Source organism: Berkeleyomyces rouxiae, assembly GCF_048999995.1.
Source record: "Berkeleyomyces rouxiae strain 22BRR77 chromosome Unknown BrBRR77_ptg000012l, whole genome shotgun sequence".
NCBI classification, from domain to species: domain Eukaryota; kingdom Fungi; phylum Ascomycota; class Sordariomycetes; order Microascales; family Ceratocystidaceae; genus Berkeleyomyces; species Berkeleyomyces rouxiae.
Genome location: NW_027396502.1, coordinates 118,204 through 138,136, shown reverse-complemented (window position 1 = coordinate 138,136; position 19,933 = coordinate 118,204). Strand labels below are relative to the sequence as shown.

Here is a 19,933-nt window from a genome sequence, read left to right as displayed (position 1 = left end):
CACTTAACCAAGGGAAGGGATACTTGAAGTGCATGTGTATCTGGTACAAGTGAAATTGTAGGTCAGCACATACATTGTCCCTGTCGCAGGTACCTCTTTCGTTGGCCCGGCAACACACATAAACAACGACTTTGATACCAACATCACCATCAAAGAGGGAGCAACTGCCTGCAAGGAGACCAAGGTAACAAAAAAAAAACCCGGATCTCTATGGAAGACCAGCGAATCCAAACAGCAGCTTGCGCTGTAAGGGCCAGAACTGGAGCGTAACATCCAATAAGCTAGGCAACGGCTTGTAGTGCGACTCCCTAGCAGTCTCGCTGCATGCGCATAGATGGTATTGTGTATCTGCACCTGTATACACATGTAAGTATAAGCCACTTGCTGTGCTACAAGCGCATTGCTCCAGCTCAGATCTCCCGTGGAAATGAAAAGGTATTGTCGACAGCGGCTCACTACATGTGTGTCGTCATCGCAAGTGGCCATCAAGCTACCACGTTAGACCAAGGCAGGTGGCGCTTAATTTTGACGCGATACATATGTACATACGTGTTAACCCTAATGCCCTTGCTTACTGTCAGCACCTGTTTTAGTGGCTGAGGTGCAGAACCTCCACTGGAAATGGAATGATAGCCAGTTTCAAATAAATGCCATGCAGACAACTACGCATTTGCATTTGCACTTGTATACCTACATATTGAATTTTCTACGTCACTATTGTTTCGACTGCATGCACCCTCTGATCTATTCATCCAACACTACATCTCAAATACTCCCCGAACATGGCCGATCACGAACTGCGGCAGCGCAAAGCTGCTCTCGTCGAGAACGAAGCCCTACTTCAGGAAAAGACCATGGCCACCGCAGTCACCGCAAGAAACAAGTCAACCCGCCAGCGGATCAACGATGAAGACAAAGTCTCAGGCTCGACGATTGTGCTCGATATCTTTCGTGTGCTCACGTTCTTGTTACTAGCTTCGTGTGGTCTCAGCTATGTCACAAGCGGCGGCAAGAGCATGTTTTGGAGCACACAGGCTCGGCCTAAGTACTTAAAGTTGAACTACTGGCAGAGCCGTCTAGTAAGTCTTCCAGCCAGCCACGTTGCATTCTGAGCCTCTACTTCACAGTTACTATTGCTAACTGTCGCAACCTTTTTCTAGTCCGGCCCCATCTACCTTACCCCCGCGGAGCTTGCTGCGTTTGACGGCTCTGATGAGTCTAAGCCTCTTTACATCGCCATTAACGGTACAATCTACGATGTCTCGGCTGGCCGTCGTATCTATGGTCCTGGCGGCTCGTACAAATTCTTTGCCGGCGTCGATGCTGCTCGCGCCTACGTCACTGGCTGTTTCGCTGAAGACCGAACGGCGGATATGCGCGGCGTCGAGGAAATGTACCTTCCCGTCGATAACCCTGAAATTGACGATCTCTACTCCCCAGATGAAATCCAGGCGCTGCGCATCAAGGAGCGTGAGGCCGCCTTCAAGCAGGTTGACAAGGCCCTTTCGCACTGGATGAACTTTTATGCCAAGAGCGACAAGTACTCCAAGGTCGGCTATGTTAAGCGTGATGAAGGCTGGCTAGAGAAGGAAGAATTGCGAGGCTTGTGTGCATCAGCACAAAAGAGCCGCCCTAAACGAAAGGCACCGGGACAGTAAAAATCGCAGCTAAATCAATGCACAGCGTAAGCTATTGAGCGCGTGCATACCGCCAGTTTCAATAATAATCTACTGATAGTACTCATGTGGTTCTACTTGGAGGATGACTTTTGTGTCATGATTCATCTGCAATGCTATCTGTGTAGTTCATATTCACAAAAGGCTTCAAACAGGACACTGGTGTATATCCAGGAAACTTCGTTTTTCATCTAGAATATTGTATTATGGCCGCTACTGATTAGATCGTTTTGTCTCAAACAAAACATCTGTATTATAACAGCATGGCCAGGTAGGCTAGGAAACCTGGGACCACAACATGGGTGCCGATCTTTGAAGCACCAGCTGTCGCAATCGGTGTACTGGATACAAGTGCGCCGGTTCCAGAGGCAGAGCCGGAGCCCAGACCAGAACCCAAGCCGGAGCTAGGAGCGGGTGCTAGGCCAGCAGTGCCACCAGTTGTCTGGTCCTCAGTTGGTACCTTCGCAGCAGGGACGCTTGAGGCGGCCTCACGGTAGGCAGTAAGCGAACGAGACGAGTTGGTAGCAGTGCTGTGGTGACACTGAAGTTAATAAACAAGTAAACATGAACCGACAATGGCTGGAGTGCTTACTTTTCGTTGATAACCATAGACATTCCCGACTGGCAATGTTTGCCCTGAGCGCAATAAACCCACAAAGGCTTAGTATCTTTGACAGTGATGCTGTACACGGGGATTTCGCCCTTGGCGACAGAAGCAGCAGCCGGAACGAACCCGGAGTGGAAACCAGCGGTGCTTGAACTTTCACTAATAGGTACGCAAGGGCCATCAAAGGAAGACTGGGTAACGGTATGATTGCCACCCATGAACTGGAACTGGACAACAGATCCAACGGGAGCCGTGATGGTGTCGGGTGAGAACTTGAGAACAGTCTTTCCGGTAGCATCCATGCCGACACGAACGGCGAAGGTCTGTGTACCGGAGGAAGATCCGGAGCTAGACTCAGAGGAGGAGCCAGAGCCAGAGCCGGAACTAGATTCCGAAGAGCTAGCTTCCGAAGAGCTTGAAGAGGTACCACCTTCGGATGAAGGAGCTAAATATACATGTTAGCTTTCTAGTTAATGGTTCTGCTTGCGATATAGGTAGTCTTACCAGGGGAGGCCAAGGCGAAAGAGGCCAGGGCGGCGACAAGAGCAAAGCTGAACTGCATTTTGAATATATGATAGGGGTGTATGGAGTGTAAGCGAATAGAGATAATGCTTCAGACGGGTCTAAGAATTGGAAGTAGAAGTGAGCAGGAAAAGATTAAGGGTAGTATCTTCCGGAGATATCGTGATGCAAAAACGAAAAAAATATATATATAGAAAAAGCGACTAGCGCATGAGTAACAGGACTAGCCTGTGAACAAGAATTGAAGATTAAAAAGGAAAAAGAAGAGAGGAGAATGGCTCCCGTGTGTTAGAGTTCTGCGATGAAGAGTTGACGATGAGTCTAAAAAGGAGAAGAATAGCAAAGTTCCAACGTGAGAATCATCGCCTCTTTATATATTAAGGGCCACTGGGTATTGTGACGAACCGGGACCCCTTTGTGTTCCAGCTTCACAAGCCCTTGACGGCGAACTCGGACCAGGTGAAGCACCCAGTTTGATGTTGTAAATCTTGTTGGTGATCAATCGCGCCTTGTTTTGCAGATAGAGGCGCAGGAACATCAACAAATCATAGCGATAAGCGACAGAGCAAAGAAAAAAAACATGATTTTGATGGCACTAGTGTTTTAAATGTTTCGACGGGGAGAAGCTGCTTCATCGACAGCGCTTGTGACAGCGTCCAAACAGACTTTGTTTCAAGGGTGTGGGCTGCCATACATACAAATTGATGTTTTCTTGTTTGATGGTTTGTTTCTGTCAAAACGCAGAGACAGGGGGCCGGCCGTTCATGAGCCATGATACAGGCAAACTGCAATACGCTGTAGGCCTGTTTTCAGTAACCAAGCCTCACTTGTATTGTTGTCTACTAACCATCACTATATAGGAGCTCCGGTCATGTGTTGCCTTGGAATTTTCAAGTCGAAGTTGATTTTTTTTTCTTTCAAACTGTGTGCATGACACGATATCTCCAAGGTGGCTGTGTTGAACGTATTGCCCTGCCCATCCGTTTCACTTCGTCATGGGTAACATTTGCTTAGAAGTCGAGAAGCAGCTGCGGCGCCAGCCTTTCCAGATCCTCGACCTATTCGTAGTATTATCAGCATCCAGTACCACGGCTCTTGTAAGCGCTATGCCAGGTTAGTCTACCGAGACTCACCTCTAGAAAGCGTGCGCCTCTCTCAGCGGCGGCCCGCATCAAGGCCTCACGGATAAATACATCCAAGTACTTGCCCACAGCTCGATTGGCATCCTTAGATAAACGCGTGCTGTCTTTTTCAAACACATCGTGAAGCACGCGTGTAATCAGTTCTTCAGGCACATGCAACTTGACTTCACCATCGGAATCGGGTACACCCAACATTGTCTCATCCACAGATACCGCCGCGTTGGCACTGCCGCTAGTGCTATGTGCTGATTTTGACAGGCGTGAGTTGCCCGTCCTGTTGCTGTTGTTGTTTTTCTTTGTAGGCGGCATCATGGCGATTGTGTGTCTCGATGTGTCTCTAGGGAAGAGAAAAACCGGCGCAATTGAGGACAAGCTACAGACGGGGTTACCAGTGATATTGGCTAACTATTACTTTATACTTGCTATATTTTTTTATTTATTGTTTTTAAAGTCTAGCGGGGGAGCACGTGACCCCCGCCCATCCCAGTGGGGGCATGCAGACTATGGCTGTGAAGAGGAGCTCCGACTCCCAAGACGCCACCTTGGCTTCTTGATCCAATGCCGGACCGACCATGGTGACTTCATGTCATACCACGAACGGTTTGAGCACACCGGAGCGGCGCTTTACTGCGCCTGTGGCCGTCCCAAGGCCTCCACCCATTTCGCTGCGTGCCCCACCGTGAGGGAACGGCTTGCAACCCTCGGACGCCCCCGTGGCCTCGGGACTCTAGCCTTCGTGTTCGGAACCCCTACGGGAGCGGCCCGCCTCTCCACCCTCCTCCACAAGACACAGTTCTTTCGGGATCTGTGTCCCCTCTTCCGCACTACTGGTGGGGCAACCGCTGTACAGCGCCCACCAACCCCAACGTAGGCTCCACCAGCCTAACCCTGGCATTGCGCCACCCGGTGTTGTAACTGTTGATGTATTGTGAGTACAAACCCTTACATCTCACAATTCCATCGAAGTTGTCTCCAACATCGATGACAAAACTTCAACTCACGTCTAACACGAGACAAATTAATCTGCCATCATCATCTCGTTGTAAGTTTTGCCTTTCACCTCCATCGTGACACGGTCACGGACATCACCTGTCATCAGCATAAAAGTATCAGCAATTGTCTTTTATGCTAGCAATGGAAGTTTGCCTTCCGCATCGGAAGACTAATGGGCTACCTCTTGGACTGAGGTCTGATCACAAGGATTTTTGGATATAAAGAATGGCTCTTTCTCTCTATCTGGTGTATGTAGTTATGGGCTTGCAATCAATCGATCATATTGTTCTTCCATCTTGGGATCATTGACTTAATTACTCTTTGAACTCGTGACGATCCAGAAGAAACTTCTGTGAAAAATAACAGTGAGTCCTCCAATCTTCACTGACATATCTAAGTGGAAGAAAAGGGACAGCAGCATGCCAGAAGATAAAACACAAAATAAGTGGGTCATGTGTTAGGTCACGTGACCCAGCTCAACAGGTTTATTCAGCCTTTGTGGCGCTGGATGTCAACTTCTTCACAAGAGCGCGAAAGCCCTTCTCGGAGACGATCAGCTTCTGAATGAATCTTTCTTGGAAAGGTCTAGTGACATGGGCGCAGGTCCATGCGTGGAAGGTAGACTTCTCCTGGTTACAATCTGGGCAAAGTAGTTCGGCATCTTCATGAGTAAAACGGCGGTAATATTGAACGAAGTCCCCATAAGCGGATCTCGCACCTAGAACACGACTAACCATCTGGCGTCCAAAACTTTTGTACTCGTGCTTCCAGAGTTTCGGCGCTTCTAACTGGTGTGTCAGATGTGAAGGCTTCTTCTGGGTGTTCCACCACTTGTCAGAGCATTCCTGGAGCCATGATTTGCGCCATCGCTGGGCCCGGGCAAGCGACATAAGATTTGTCTCTGCGTGGTCCCTGGCAGCGCCTATTTGAGCGCGTTCGTCAGCTGCTTCGTTGTCCCGGACCCCCATGTGTCCAGACACCCAGTGTATGTATGCTTTTTTACCGGATTAGCGTGTTTGCCATTCGCGAAGCTTCCACACCGGGAAACAGCGACGGTCAACTATCTATCTAGAGGACAAGTGGCGTGTCAGGACACACCCAGAGCGTGGAGCTATAGTTCCCAGTCCTGGGCCTGTGACTGTGGGTTCACTACACGAATACCAACCAATTATTGTTGGCATCGTCAGCGTATCAACCCTACTAACGGCACATCATAGGGTTTACGCCTGCGACCACATCATTGTGATGGTGTCGCGTGGCGTATAGGTGTGGCGTTGTGGCACAAGGGAAAAGCACGACAGGACCCATTTGTGAAAAAACACCAAAACCCCTGTCGTGCTGAGTTACACATAATTGGGGGTCCTCGGTGGCGTGATGCCGCTGAGGTAGGGAGACATTAAATGGAAAAGAGAAGGATGTACGTTCCAAAAGGCAGTGAATGTGGTGAACGGCACTTCGGATCAAGTTGAAGTTGTCTATTAAGGTCTATCACTTATGTCTACCTCCTGGGCAGCCGCGCGCTACTTATACTTCTGAATAAAGGGGCTGTTAGATTAGGGCATTCCCTTTAATCTTATTTGTCGTCTGTGGTGTTTAGGATAAGTTGTAGGGTTGTGTAGTCACGTGATAGGGGTTATGGTGATGGTCTTGGGATCATCATTTTACAAAGGAAAAGGAAAGGCAGGGGAAATATAGAACCTTTTGGGGTGAGGGTGAATATGTCAGTGAATCGTTACCTCCATTCTCTTGTTCTAGCTAGGTTCTATGTTCTCCCTCTCCCTGCCTTTGTTTTAGTTTTATTACTTTTTAAAGTCACGCAGGGTGTTGTCACGTGCAGAGCAACCCTATATCACAGGGCTTGGGGTTGGTGTCACGTGAGCCGCACCCTCATCCTGGTGGGGACATGCGGACTGTGTGGGAGATTTATGGCTGGCGCCCGCATTCCGCTGGGCGCGTGAGTATAGCTGTACATGGGTAGGCTACGAAACTACTGGTTTGGTGGCTGAGGTCTTTCGACCGGTTCAGCCACAGGCAATGGAGCTTTGGGGTGGTGGTGTGTAGGCACTGCGTACTCTGTAAGAAAGTTGGATGCTGCGAGGTATTTGGCGAAGTGGATGGCGCCTTCTGGGGTTCCGAGGAGTCGTTGGATGCTGCCAAGCTTGAGGTTGGGCGCGGCGGCTTTCGCCTGCCAGCGTGCGGGTTTGCACTGTATGAAGTGCACGTTGCTTTTTAGAGCCCCGCATGAACAGCCGAAGCTTTCGGGGGGGTGCCCCATGTGTTGGTGATACGTGGCGAAGTCGCCGTGAGCTGTGCAACACTGCAAGAGGTAGCTGAGGTAGAATCGGGGCAAAGATAGTTCGGGTGGGGCTTTAAAGCACCAAGGTATTTCAAGCTCCTGGTAGAAACCTGGGCTGTTTTTCTCCTAGTAACTGGAGGTGGTGGCGATGTGCTGTGTGCGGGCCCATCTTTCGAGGGCTGCAAAGCTTACTGGCGGGGGAGACCCGTCCGATGTGGGAGTGGAGGCCGCGGACTTGGCGGCGTGGTCGGCTGCGTCATTCCCTGGGATTCCGGCGTGCCCCGGGATCCAGTGTACGATGACTCTTCCGGGCCCGGAGGAAAAGGCGTTGCGTGTGCGCAGTGGCCAAAGAGCAGCTGCGGCGCGGAACTCGAGGATCACGTCTTGTGACGTCTTAGTAGGTGTGCCAGAAAGGAGGCGATAGGCTGCTTCTTGATTGTGAAGCAGGATCACGGCGTTCTCCGCAAAAGCAGCGGCTGGGGATTTGAGCGCGGCTTTCAGCCCGATGAGGGCCCCGTATAGCTCGGCGTCGTAGACCTCCATGGCCTCACCCAGGTGGGCAGCGGTAGTCGGTAGCGTGTGGCCTGCGGCGTAGAGCACTGCAGCAGCGCCTGTGGACCCGTCTTGCAATTTGGATCCGTCTGAGAATATTTGGACATCCCATGGAGGAATGCGCGTGATGTGAACTTTGGCTGCCCGGATTTGGCGCGCATCCTTGATGTCAGGAGGGCGTGGTGGCGGGTGGTCGAGGGGGAGAAAACGAGGGGGTAGGGGCGCGCGCGGGAGCTCGCTGTGCCGAAGGGTTAAGCGTGTGGAAGCGCGTGACCTGATCATTCTAGCCAAGGGGTGGTGCTCGTCCAGGCCCGTGGCGCGGACAGCGGCGTCACGCCGACAACGGTCAAGCATCAGCGGTGCCGGGAGGATGCCTGCTTCTCTGTACAGAGCCGCGTGCGGTGTGGTGCGGTAGGCGGGGACAATGGCTTTCGCCACGTTGGTGGTAACTTTGGAAATCATGTCAATGAGTCTTCTTTGTCGGGCCATGTCCAGGTTGCCTCTATCGAGGTGTCTTTGAGACCCATGGTACCATATGGAGGCACCATAGAGAAGTACTGGGAATACAGCTGCAGTGGCCGCAAGACGTAGGAGGTTGGCAGGGACGCCGCGCACGGCGTTGGCCAAGGATCGGACGTGCGCAGTGGCGCGGGCGGCTCGTGAGGTCATGGTCCTGACATGCAGGTGGAAGTCAAGTCTAGTATCCAGGTAGATGCCGAGCCATCTGGTAGCTTTATTTGGGGGGATGGTGTCGGGGCCGATGGTAACGGAGGGCTCGGTCTCGCAGGTGAGGTGGAAGTGTTGGAGTTCTGTCTTCCCCGAGGAGAAGCTGAGGCCGTTTTCAGCGCCCCATTTGGTGGCCTCGTTGGCGAGTTTCGTCGCGTTGGCAGCCGATTCTTGAAGGGAGGAGGCGTGTCCTAGCATGGCTGCATCGTCTACGTAGCCAAAGTGCATGTTGCTGTGGTGCATGGGCGCGATGAACAGCAGAAAAAGAATGGGAGATGCAGGGGATCCTTGAGGAAGCCCATGCGCAAGAGACGCGGTGGGAGCTATGAAAGAATCGATGCGCAGATGAGCGGGCCGGTCAGAGGCAAAAGATCGGGCCCAGCGGCAGGCCCAGCTCGGGAAGCCATAGTCGAGTAGTTGGCATGCGAGGCGACCAGGAAGGACGCTGTCGTAAGCGGCTTCGATGTCCAGAGTGACGAGGGTAGATACGGACCCTCTCGTGAGTCCTCCTTCGACACGGTGTACGAGGCTCTCCACAAGGTCGGTGGCTGATCGGCCTGGAAGGCCTCCAAAGAGTTGAGCGGGGACAAGGCGGTGGACGACGGCAGCGTTGGAGAGCCGTCGAGCGACAAGGCGTTCGATGCCCTTCCCTATGGTGGATAGTCTCCCTGCCTTTGTATCCCAGGTCGTTGGAACTGTGGGTCTCCATAAGCACGTGCCCTGAGGTCACGTGTCACCATGTACCCTGGTTGTACCCTTACGCCAACTCAACAGAACCTAATAGATCATCGATAACTTTACCAGTTCTACAGACAGGAATGACCTGATGTATTGAGGTCGGAGTTTTACTTCCTTGGAATGTATGTCTCTGATTCTATCTAAGACTGTCGTGTGTGTGGTTGTGGAGGGATAGGGTTAGAGTTATAGTTACCACAAGAGAGACGCCATCGTGAATAGTCTCTCAATATATTGGAACAAGATCAACAAAGTTTCTATTCCTTCTTCTGGTGCAAGATGCTCATGGACTTTTAGATATAAAATGCTTGCTCTTCTTCTCTCTACTGTAGAACTTAGACTTGGAAGGCATCGATCATCGTTCGCCTTTCTTATCTCTCATTGAATACATTCACATTCTCTGAACTCTTTGAACTTGTGACTTTCCGGATACTCCTCCGTACAGAACAATAGTGAGCCCTCCTATTAAACACTGATAGTTATGTGCATGTAAGCAGTGAACCTACATGCAAATTTGCATAAACAGTTAGCCACTCAATCAAATCAAACATGATGCATGCCAATGCCTGCTGAAAATGAGAGCTTGAAAAAAGTAACCCGTCACACAACTGATCACAAGTACGTAGCAGCAAAAAGGTGTAAAAAATATTTTCATGAGGTTTGTTGTACACACAGACAAGAAGCGTCGCCAATTTTTCTAGAAATCAGCCACACAACGTCCATCTAACCAACCACAAACTCCCCATCACAAAGCCCATAGCAGTCAGCCAAATAGCCATCAGCCTCCCACAACAGACCCGGATTCTGCTGGACCAAGCCTCGAATACTGGCAGTTAAATGGCCATTATTGTTGCATACGGCTACTTCATCCCGAGACAAGTCGCTTATTTGAAGGCCTTGCCGAACAGAATGACCTGCATCTGATCGTAGATGGAAAGGACACCAGCACCAGCAACACCACGCAGAATGTTGGCACCAGCACCCTTGAACAGGGACTTGACACCCTCGTTGGCGACAATCTGCTTGGCAGCATCGAACGAGGACTTGTACTTGACAGCCTCACCCGAAGTCATCATCATGCGACGACGGATGGTGTCAAGAGGGTAAGAAGCGATACCAGCACCAGTGGTGACACCCCAGCCCAGAATGAACGAGGCCAGGAAGTTGTTGGCCAGGGGACCGACCAGGACGACAGGCTTGATCGAGTCGTACATACCGAAGTACAGACCACGGTAGACGACAATGCCCAGGACGGAGGGCATGAAACCACGGTACAGACCGGCAATGCCGTCAGAGGCCAGGGTCTTGCGGTAAACGTCAACCAGACCGTTGAACTGGCGCTCGCCACCCTTCTTGGCAGACTTGGCGTCGTTGGCCAGACGGGTACGGGCGTAGTCCAGGGAGTAGACAAACAGCAGAGAAGTGGCACCAGCAGCCTGTGAAGATTTTGCAGGTTAGTTGATACAAAGCATACGATGTATAATAGGATAGAAACAAAAGAAAACTTACACCACCAGATGCCAGGTTACCAGCCATCCACCACCAGTAGCCGTCACGGTCCTTCTTGAAACCAAACATCTTCTTGAACTGATCGCGGAAAGCGAAGTTCAGGGCCTGGGTAGGGAAGTAACGGATAACGTTGGCAGTGTTACCTCTCCACAGGTTCATGACACCCTCGTCGGCGGAGGTACGCTTGAAGCAGTCGACAATGCCGGTGTACTTGCGGTCCAGGCGACCCTGCTTGATCATCTCATCCTGCAGCGCATCATATGTGTTAGAATCAGTAATGAGACGGAAATCTCAATGGTTCCTCTTCACTAACCTGGTTCTGGATCAGAAGCTTGACACGCTCGATGGGGGCAGCAGCAGTCTTGGAGACAGCGGCAGAAACACCACCCACTGTTATCAATTGTTAGTACATGCTATTAGGAAGGCTCATGAATTGAGTGACTCGTCGTGTAGTAAAAAGAAGCAAATAGTAGAGCCCACAGTGGACAACGAAATTCAAGACCGAACATACTGAGGAAGTCAACGACGAAGGGCTGAGAGAGGAAATTGAGTTAGCAATGCGATCTTGGTTGAATAATGGTCACTGTTTTCCAAGCAATAAAATTGTGTTCGTCAATGGCATTGCACATCAACCACTGCCGCCCTCATCAGTGATGTTTGCTTGACGTGCTATTGACGTGTAGCCAAGATCAATTGGTCTGATAAAAAGAACACCAGCCATTAGAGATCGCGCAGATATTAAATTGAATGCCCAATGAAACCACCCTCATTATTACCAGAAGAGTCTGGCTTATCGTGACAGGAAAGCAAAGGGTTTCTTACCGGCATGCCCATGACGGTGGGGGGAGCAGACTTGTCAGACATTGTGGCTGGTTGGGAGGATATGAACAAAAAGGACTGAGGGGAGAGAGGTCTTGGATAGAAAGTCGCGATGGACTGGAAGCTATGGGGGGGAAGGAAATAAAAGGAAAGAGAAAAAGAAAGGAAGGAGAAGGGGACGAAGACAAGAAAATCCTGCTGCATGATTTCTTAGAGGACACTTTTTGAGCGATTCTTCCCGGCCTCAGGGATCCTCGGCAGAAGTGGGTCTGCGGCCAATTGGAGCTCACCATGGCGACGGCCAGAGCAATTTTGCACCTTGCACAACACAGCCCAAGGTGCTTTTTGTGGCTTTGGAGCCTGAGGCAACAAAGCAGCCGGTAGTCTAAGCACCAATTTGGGACAGGTAGGTCCTTTCTTGATATCTACAAAGTGTGAGGCCAGCAAGCCTCTGTTTTTGTGTCTATGTTTTTAGTCTTGCCATAGGGGCTGGAATTCCCGATTCGATCCGACTGAGAGTGATTTTGTGATGTGTTCAAACTGTGGCCCAGGCGACAGACATGGCTCTATACACGGAAATATTCTTTGACAGTACTACTACCATCCAGGGCGATGGTGTTCTGCTAACGAGGGTGCACACAGAGGTTTTTTTTCTGCCACTACTACTGATTAATTGGACATTTGTGGGCTCTGTAAAGCCCTGATCGTGCCTTCTGTTTGAGGCATGTTTGTACCAAAAAGCGCAAGTAACTAAAAGCACATTGCACATTGCAACATGTAGTCATACATGGCTTCACAATGAGCATCTCATCCCCATCTCATATCATGTTGTGTAGCTATCCATAGTTAGTCATGTTTTTCATGAAGTCTTGCTTATCAATGCCGAAATTGACTTTCCGCAAAGTAAATCCTTCATTCGGCCTTCATTCAGCCTTCAATCGCGTTCTCGCTGTCACGCGGCTTCCGCATCCCCGCCATATATGTATGTACATACATACACTGTTAGACTTGTAGCAGCGATATTGGGGTACCTTGTGCTCCTGCCACCTGTTCAACGTCCATCCTTCCTTCTATCCCCGTAGAACACATATTGGCACAGACCTGCCCAATTCAGTTAAACAAACAGGCTCCTCCGCCTCAACATGAATAGAGTTGGTTGCCAGATAAGCAGGCTAGGCGGCTCCAGGTTCTGTTCTGCTCGGGATCCCCTACATGTGGTGGGAATGTCAGACATCAGATCTAGCTTGTGATTCTATGAACTTTCCAACTTAAGGCCCTCCGAAGAAAGATTTTAGTACATACATACATACAAAGCCTTCTCTCCTGTGCTAGACACTTTTACTTCTTTGATACAAGCACAAACACAACAATGGTGTCTCAAGTTGGGCAATACATATGTACATTCACACATACATTCAACAAAGGTCAAGTTCTCAGGGCGATACTATAGATCTATACAACTAATTTCACATAAAAGAAATACGGACCACATATGTATGACAGACACGCTTATGGTTCCCGGTGTGTCCGGTGACGGAGTTGTCCATTGGTGGCTGAAATCTTGCATCATGTCCGATAACCCTAAAAACCCTATAATATGAAATTTGAGATGATTGAATAAATCAAGATCCGACTGAGTCGATAACCAGGCTTGAAACAGAGGAAGACCGTTTGCTTTTGATATTGTTCATAAGAGTAATTCTACAGAGCAGATATCTTGGCATTTTCCAATTGAATCAACAAGGTTGCACTTGTATCCAGCCAGGTTCTCCAAGTTAGATGATAACCTTGTCATAAGGTAGACCACGAATGGACCCTCCATTCATTGATGTCCATACGTTGCGCCTAAACATTTCTCTGTGTGTACGCAAATCATCGGCTGCGTCTTTGTTGAGGGGATCCGAGGCATTGGGCTCGAGGAAAAGAAACTGTAAGCCCACAATAACGGCGTTCAAGTTCAATACGGGCTTCCAGTCCTCACGCAGAATATTCAAGCAAACTTTGCCCTTCAGGTCAATGTTGGGGTGGTATATCGTCTCTTGGCATTGCACCTTGGGTGGCTCGTGGGGAAAGTTTTGGTTTATAGCGAATGTAAACGTGAAGCGGCCGCCGCGGTACATGCCCTCGTCAGGCTCGATTTTGAGGATGAAGTTAAGGATATCATCAGGGTCAGGAAACTCGGTAGACATCGTTGTTCCAAGGTCAAGTTCAGAAAGGTCTAAGATGGAGTAGTCAGTAATTGAGTCGTCGGTGGGGTGGGGAAGAAGTGTGAGTTCTAGGATGCGGAATTATTACACTTCAAGAGAAGAGAAGCTGCGAAGGATAATCAAACATACCTTTCTGCACACGAAGTTGCGCTGCTGTCACCTTTTTCTTTTTGCCTGCCGCTATATCAGCATTTTCAGCTTCTTGCTGTTGCTTTTTCTGTATAGATATAACTCAAGTGTTAGTTTGTAGACTAGAATCTGGGGTACAGAGTATGTAACCGGCGTTACAGGAAATTGTGTAAACAATCTATTGTTCACACTGGTGAATCTGTTGACATACCATAGACCAAATCTTCAACATTTTGCGCTAACAACTGGCGGATCTTATGTTTGTTGATGAAGAGATTGGTTGGTATGGCAAAGCGAAAATGAGAAAGTGAAGAAGGTAAAAACTGTCGATACTAGCTCGGAGAAGTTGTCGCGAATATCGCAACTCGACTATCTAGTACCTCTGAAATTTTATCTTGATTACAGAGGAAGCCTTCAATATTTTACTCTTCAAGGCGACGTCAGTTATCCAATATAGAAATAAGACTGATATCAGGAACGGCAACGAAGAGTTACAACATAGAGGGTGGTTGATGAGGTTGGTCGTCTTGCAGGGGCTTGTGCTCAAAGAGCCCAAGCTGAATTAAGAGTAGTATAGAGAAGTTGAAAAGAACTGTAGATGCTATGAAGAAGTAGCAAGGAGCAACGTGAGTAAAGCTTGGGGAATCAAGGTACTGTGGGTTTTACCATCAAGTCTTGTCAAGATTATGTCTGCCTCGATAAAGCCGACTGTGATGTGTGACATGAATAGTAAAGGAAAGTGGGGCTGGATGACCGGGCATCTTTCGGTTAATCTTCGGCAGAACATATACTGTCCCTGATCTAGTCACATATGATGGCCGCCGTCAACAATCACAAAAGTCCGATATGGTCTAGCGGTTAGGATTCCTCGTTTTCACCGAGGCGGCCGGGGTTCGACTCCCCGTATCGGAGATGTATTCCTAAGTCCCGAGGGTCGCAGTTTCCTTTTTTTTCTTTTTCTTCCTGTCGTGCGTAGGCTTGAGCACGTTAAGTCCAGTCAAGTGAACTGTCGTAGTAGTCAGAAAAACTTCGCATAGAGGTACCGGGACGCCGTGCTCTCCTGTCCCCTCTGCGGAGCCGACACGAGCCCGGAGCACATCTGGGTTTGCCACCACAACCCACAGCGGGTGTCCAGCAGCTTCTTTCAGAAGTTGATAGGCACCAAGCGCGGGGCCACCTGGCTGGCCGCCAAGGCAGCTAAAGCACCCACTGTGCTGCTCGCCCACCGCCGTGCGAGGACTGAGGTGCACCCACAGGCCGCCGACCCTCCCGCTCGCTCCCCGTCGAGCCTACCACCGCCCGCCCCTCCACCTCCCAGTGCGGGGGCTCCCCCGGGCCTCTCGGCTTAGCGCGCGCGCTGCCACTCTCGTCTGTTTGCTCGTTCTCCCTTTCTCTCTCTACTTCTTGTCTTTCCTTTGTTACTTTTCTTTTGTCATGTTCTATCTTTCTTTTGGGTTTGGTCTTCTACAGGGTAAAGGCCGAGGCTTGGGGTCTTGTTTGGGGCCTTACAAGCGAAGGACAGCCATTGCGCTGGGCGGTCGGGGGACCCTCCGTCATTATACTTCGTGCTGTGGGGATTTTCTGTATGCATGATTCTGGGTTTCTGGTTCTTTAGCTTCTGTATGTATTTCTTGGTACTAGTTTTAGTCCCCTGTCGTATGTCGAGAATACCTCGCGAGTAGACAGGTAAAATAAAGACAATCAAATCAAATTCAGAAGTTGATCGGTACCAAGCGCGGAGCCTGCTGGCTGGCCGCCAAAGCAGCCAAAGCCCCCACGGCCCTGCTGGCTCACCGCCGCATGAGGCCGGACACGCAGGCGCAAGACGCGGCCCCTCCCGCGCTCCCTCTGCCACCTGGAGACGGCGTACCCTCGGGGTCTCCCCCTTAGCGCGTTTGCGCTGCCATCACCTCCTTTTTCCTACTTGTTTCTCTCTTTATTTGTACTTCCCTTTGTTGTTTCCTTTCTATTTGTTTTTATGTTATGCCTGCATCAGCGGCGAAGCCAGGACTCTAGGCCAAGTTTAGGGCCACACAAGCAAAGGACAGCCTCTGGGCTGGGCGAATAGACACACTTTAGTCATTACACTTTGTGCGGGGGGTTTCTGTATGCATGGTTTGGATTTTGGGTTTCTGTTTCTGTATGTAATTTCTGGTACTACTTGTAGTCCCCTGTCGTATGCCGAGAATACCTCGCGAGTAGACAGGTAAATAAAGAATCAATCAATCAAGCATAGAGGTACCGGAAAGAAGTCGTCATGATTGTCATACTCTAGCTATAAAACGCAACATCTCCGAGTCGGAATAATGAAATTCAAAAAAGCAAACAAAAATCCAAGTGTAGGTACAGAGAGAAATAACATAGAGGCGATGCAGAGGGTGCGGTTTTACACACGGAGCAACGAATCCAGCAATCCAAAAAAAAGAAATAATCAATCTACACCGACGAAGTCTAGCAAGTATGCGAAAAGAAGTTGGGACAGTTTCGAAGACAAAAATATAAAATCAAGAAGGCAGATAGATAATGCACAGGCAGTACATGCCAAGAGAAGGCTACGGCAACTGCTCAAGTGCGAACCGTGGGTTTTTTTTTTTCAAAATCGGGATGAGGTGTCTGGTGATCAAGAGTCGAGTTTGAGAGAGACCAACATTTACCAATCATTCCGGGGAACAGTGACCAGGCTCAAAGGTTTCAACGTTTAGACATGCAGAACATGAGACCAGTCTTGCCAAGGAACCAAAGGAACCCCATGAAGCGAATCAGGGATAGGAATGCAGTAGCATACAACAAGAACTTGAAGTAGTTGGCGGTACGTTCAGAGGAAGATTGCTGCAGAAGTTAGTATAATTGTACCAGATGCCCAGAAAGATCAAAACTTACACTCATGCCGAAAGAATTGAAGTTGTCTGTGGTGATGACAACAATGAGAGAAATGTTGGAGAACAGCCAAGAGACAACTAGGCCGGTACGGAAAGACTTGTATCCGTCCTCGACATCCTTCTTCTCATAGTCATCGGCCTCCTTGTAGGGCTCAAGGGCACGCTTAACTGTCTGCTCAAAGAGCTTATCAATATCTTCCTGGGGTTTGTCAATTTCCTCCACGACAACTTCATTCTTTTCACCCTTTTGCACATTGGCAGAAGGAAGGGCCTCTGCTTTGTCAGATCCTTTGGTACCCCAAGAAACATCGTGCCAGTTGTTGAATGCGTAAACCATGAGGATGTTGATATAAGTTGACGTGAGCAACAGGTAGGCCGGAAAAGAGTGGAACATGTGCCATGGGTCCAGGTACAGGAAGGACGCAATGTAGTATAGACCGTAAATACAAACCAAAGAGACAATGATGACACCAGCAGCAGAGGACCCGGTGAAGAATGTGCGTACAAAATCAGACCCAGATTCAACCTTGAGGTCGGTAGTCGGGTTCACATCACGGAGACCACGAACCACTAGATAGAAGGTGAGAACGATAGTGTAGCCTTGGATAAAAGCAAAAACCAAGAATGACGTAATATATGTCCACTTGGAGCCTTTGGGACGGTTACCCAACGCTAAAATAAACTGAAGAATGACAAAGGCCAGATAAAGATATTTCAGAACATCGTTGATGATGGGTGAAGCGCTATCACCGAAAGGCCAGGCGTGGTACAGGTTGGTCGAGGGGGTTTTAGGTACCGGGGTGCCAACAAGATCCATAATGACCGTGGTAGTAAGATAGTAAGAAGCCAGTGAGAACCAAGAGAAGACGACGGTGAGGATGTTGTAGACTAGCTGCACATGGAGGAAGAACATGCGCACAAGATTGTGGCCAGACTTATACATACGGCCGAAGTGCATGACGGAATACAGCGAGGCAGCAAAAGAACCGTTTAGCCAGCGACGGCGCTGAGAGATAAACTCAGGTGCACCTTCAGGCACATCGGTCTCACCTTTGGCACCCTTGATGTAAGATAAGTGCCATTTTTGGCCAGCCTTTGCTACTAGCTCAAAGCACAAGATACGATCCTCAGCAAGAAACATGTTTTTCTTGAAAATGTTCATACCGTCAATACCTTTCTTACCAAGCTGTGCCGAAAGGGTATGGTCACCATGGAAATATTGCTCGAGTGGACGACCCATAATGGCGCGGAAACGATAGGCAGAAAAGGCACCAGGGAGAACGGATACATATCCAAAGGAGGACTCGAGAGGCTTATCCAGAATGTTGGAGATTTTATACTCGAAGTTTTGGACAGCAACCAAGGGGTTAAATAGCTTGCGGCCGCCCCGGCCCAACATGGCGTGAATCTCGCCGCAAGCGCCACCAAGGTCTTTATCGTTGTAAAAGCCTTCCCACAAAGCCAACAGCGATTTAGGGGAAGGCTTAGTACCAGCATCGAGAAGAATACACACTTCGGGATTGAGGATACGGCCAAACGCATTGAATAGCCAGCGGTGAGAGTTAATCTTCTTGGAATTCTTCTGTTTCAGACAGAATATGAACTGCACTGGGGGAAGTGTTTGGGGGCTGTCTTCCATGGGACGAATCAGTTGTTGAGTAGGGGTGACAGACAGTTGGGTGGTGTACTCAAAGATGTGAGCTAAAGTCGGCTTGCCATCAACATCCTTCTTGACAACACCATCCTGGTACACACCAACTGTGGCAAGCACATCGAGAACATTCTTGTCTGTCTTTTCGATACCGTCAAAGACAAGACAAACAACAATCTTCTGCCACGCAGGGCCACCTTTATTCCAAAAGGTTGACTTTTTCAGATTGACAATGTCCCGAATGTTTTGCATGACACCGTGAAGGGTTCTAGAGAGCAGGACCTTGTCCTCGTTGTAGTAAGTGATTGCAATCAGCAATTCGGTGTGGCGGTTATACATGCGTGGGCGCAAGTCATATCCATTTTTAAGAGTGAAGTCATTCGGGTCACATGTAGCAGCAGTGTAGCGCATGGTCATAAACTCTTCGTTGCCTCCCTCAACATCCCGATATTTTGGCTGTATGGCATTCTTGATGGCACTAGGGACAGGGTAGCCCAGGGACAAAGTACCCTTGACCAGCTTGACTTTACGGGTGGCATACCGCTTCAAGCCGCCACTAACTTGCTGACGGGCTACCCAGTTGTCATCAGGGTCAACCGTCGATACGGGACGGTCTCCATATCCGCCATATCCACCAGTGTTATCAAAGTCGGAAGTATAGTGTTGAGTTGAGTAAGGGTCGTTGTGATATCCAGGGGAAGGGGGGGCTCCAGGTCCTTGGTTCAACTGGGCTCCAGGGGCATATGACTCGGTAAGGCTGTAGGCAGACATAGGACGATCCGGAGGTTGGACGCCCAGCGAGTCGCCTAAATGGCCGGGCTGGTTGATGTGACTGTATTCGTTGCTCGGCGTATGGTTGTCGCGGAGTAGGGAGCGGTTGGACTCTTCAGAATCGTCGGCGGGCGGGATGTGGTACTATATGGGGGTATGCGGGTTAGTGACAGTTGACAGGTTGGGGGCCGAAGACTACTGTGCATGAACCGAGAAGCTTCTTACTCTGCCGGCAGGTGGAAGGTCCCTCAAGGGCTCACCCTCATACTCATTGTGGCCTTGGCCTTGGTACGCCATGATGAACGAGGATTGTGGTGAGGATAAGAATGGAAAAGCTGGCTCAGGGAAGATCTAGTAGTCCCAAGGTGAAGACCAACTTGTAGACAAGATAATATGGTAATGGCAAGTCTGAACCAGCCAAGAGCAGTAAACGAGCGCCTGACAACGCAAAAATGCAACAGCTTAGGAACAGTGAGAAGGAGAAAGAAGATGGCTCCCAAGGTGCCTAGCTGGAGATAGTAAGGCAAGCTCGGACTTGGCAATGGCGAGGGCTCTGGCCGTATTTGATTGAGCTTCCTGGTTCAGCTTTAAAGGGTGGACCGTATCAAAGAGAGGAAATGAGAATAGCAGGCGTGTGCTTCTCGTTGGAATGAAATCTTCCCCACTGGAAAGCGGGCGGCAATAGAAGAACGTGGAATGATGCCAGGCACCGAGTTTGG

The 19,933-nt window shown here is 49.6% G+C and overlaps 7 protein-coding genes across 7 annotated transcripts; 1 reads left to right on the top strand and 6 right to left on the bottom strand.

Moving 5' to 3' along the window:
- Positions 1-782: 782 nt before the first annotated feature.
- Positions 783-1,658, top strand: BROUX77_007309 (uncharacterized protein; the record flags this gene model as incomplete). Its single annotated transcript, XM_073752391.1, has 2 exons — positions 783-1,079; positions 1,161-1,658. The coding sequence occupies 2 exons, from the start codon at positions 783-785 to the stop codon at positions 1,656-1,658; spliced, it is 795 nt and encodes a 264-aa protein (XP_073601602.1).
- A 271-nt stretch (positions 1,659-1,929) lies between these two features.
- Positions 1,930-2,845, bottom strand: BROUX77_007308 (uncharacterized protein; the record flags this gene model as incomplete). The annotated part of the gene is made up of 3 exons (XM_073752390.1): positions 1,930-2,206; positions 2,269-2,728; positions 2,788-2,845. The coding sequence occupies 3 exons, from the start codon at positions 2,843-2,845 to the stop codon at positions 1,930-1,932; spliced, it is 795 nt and encodes a 264-aa protein (XP_073601601.1).
- A 970-nt stretch (positions 2,846-3,815) lies between these two features.
- Positions 3,816-4,256, bottom strand: BROUX77_007307 (uncharacterized protein; the record flags this gene model as incomplete). Its single annotated transcript, XM_073752389.1, has 2 exons — positions 3,816-3,863; positions 3,939-4,256. The coding sequence occupies 2 exons, from the start codon at positions 4,254-4,256 to the stop codon at positions 3,816-3,818; spliced, it is 366 nt and encodes a 121-aa protein (XP_073601600.1).
- Positions 4,257-7,362: 3,106 nt separating this feature from the next.
- On the bottom strand, positions 7,363-8,757 carry BROUX77_007306 (uncharacterized protein; the record flags this gene model as incomplete). Its single annotated transcript, XM_073752388.1, has 1 exon — positions 7,363-8,757. One exon carries the CDS (start codon positions 8,755-8,757, stop codon positions 7,363-7,365), a length of 1,395 nt encoding a protein of 464 aa, XP_073601599.1.
- A 1,376-nt stretch (positions 8,758-10,133) lies between these two features.
- Positions 10,134-11,622, bottom strand: BROUX77_007305 (uncharacterized protein; the record flags this gene model as incomplete). The annotated part of the gene is made up of 5 exons (XM_073752386.1): positions 10,134-10,685; positions 10,759-11,004; positions 11,072-11,148; positions 11,270-11,291; positions 11,581-11,622. 5 exons carry the CDS (start codon positions 11,620-11,622, stop codon positions 10,134-10,136), a joined length of 939 nt encoding a protein of 312 aa, XP_073601598.1.
- A 1,730-nt stretch (positions 11,623-13,352) lies between these two features.
- Positions 13,353-14,145, bottom strand: BROUX77_007304 (uncharacterized protein; the record flags this gene model as incomplete). Its single annotated transcript, XM_073752385.1, has 3 exons — positions 13,353-13,795; positions 13,914-14,001; positions 14,125-14,145. 3 exons carry the CDS (start codon positions 14,143-14,145, stop codon positions 13,353-13,355), a joined length of 552 nt encoding a protein of 183 aa, XP_073601597.1.
- A 2,459-nt stretch (positions 14,146-16,604) lies between these two features.
- BROUX77_007303 (uncharacterized protein) lies at positions 16,605-19,511 on the bottom strand (the record flags this gene model as incomplete). The annotated part of the gene is made up of 3 exons (XM_073752384.1): positions 16,605-16,742; positions 16,794-19,358; positions 19,440-19,511. The coding sequence occupies 3 exons, from the start codon at positions 19,509-19,511 to the stop codon at positions 16,605-16,607; spliced, it is 2,775 nt and encodes a 924-aa protein (XP_073601596.1).
- Positions 19,512-19,933: the final 422 nt, after the last annotated feature.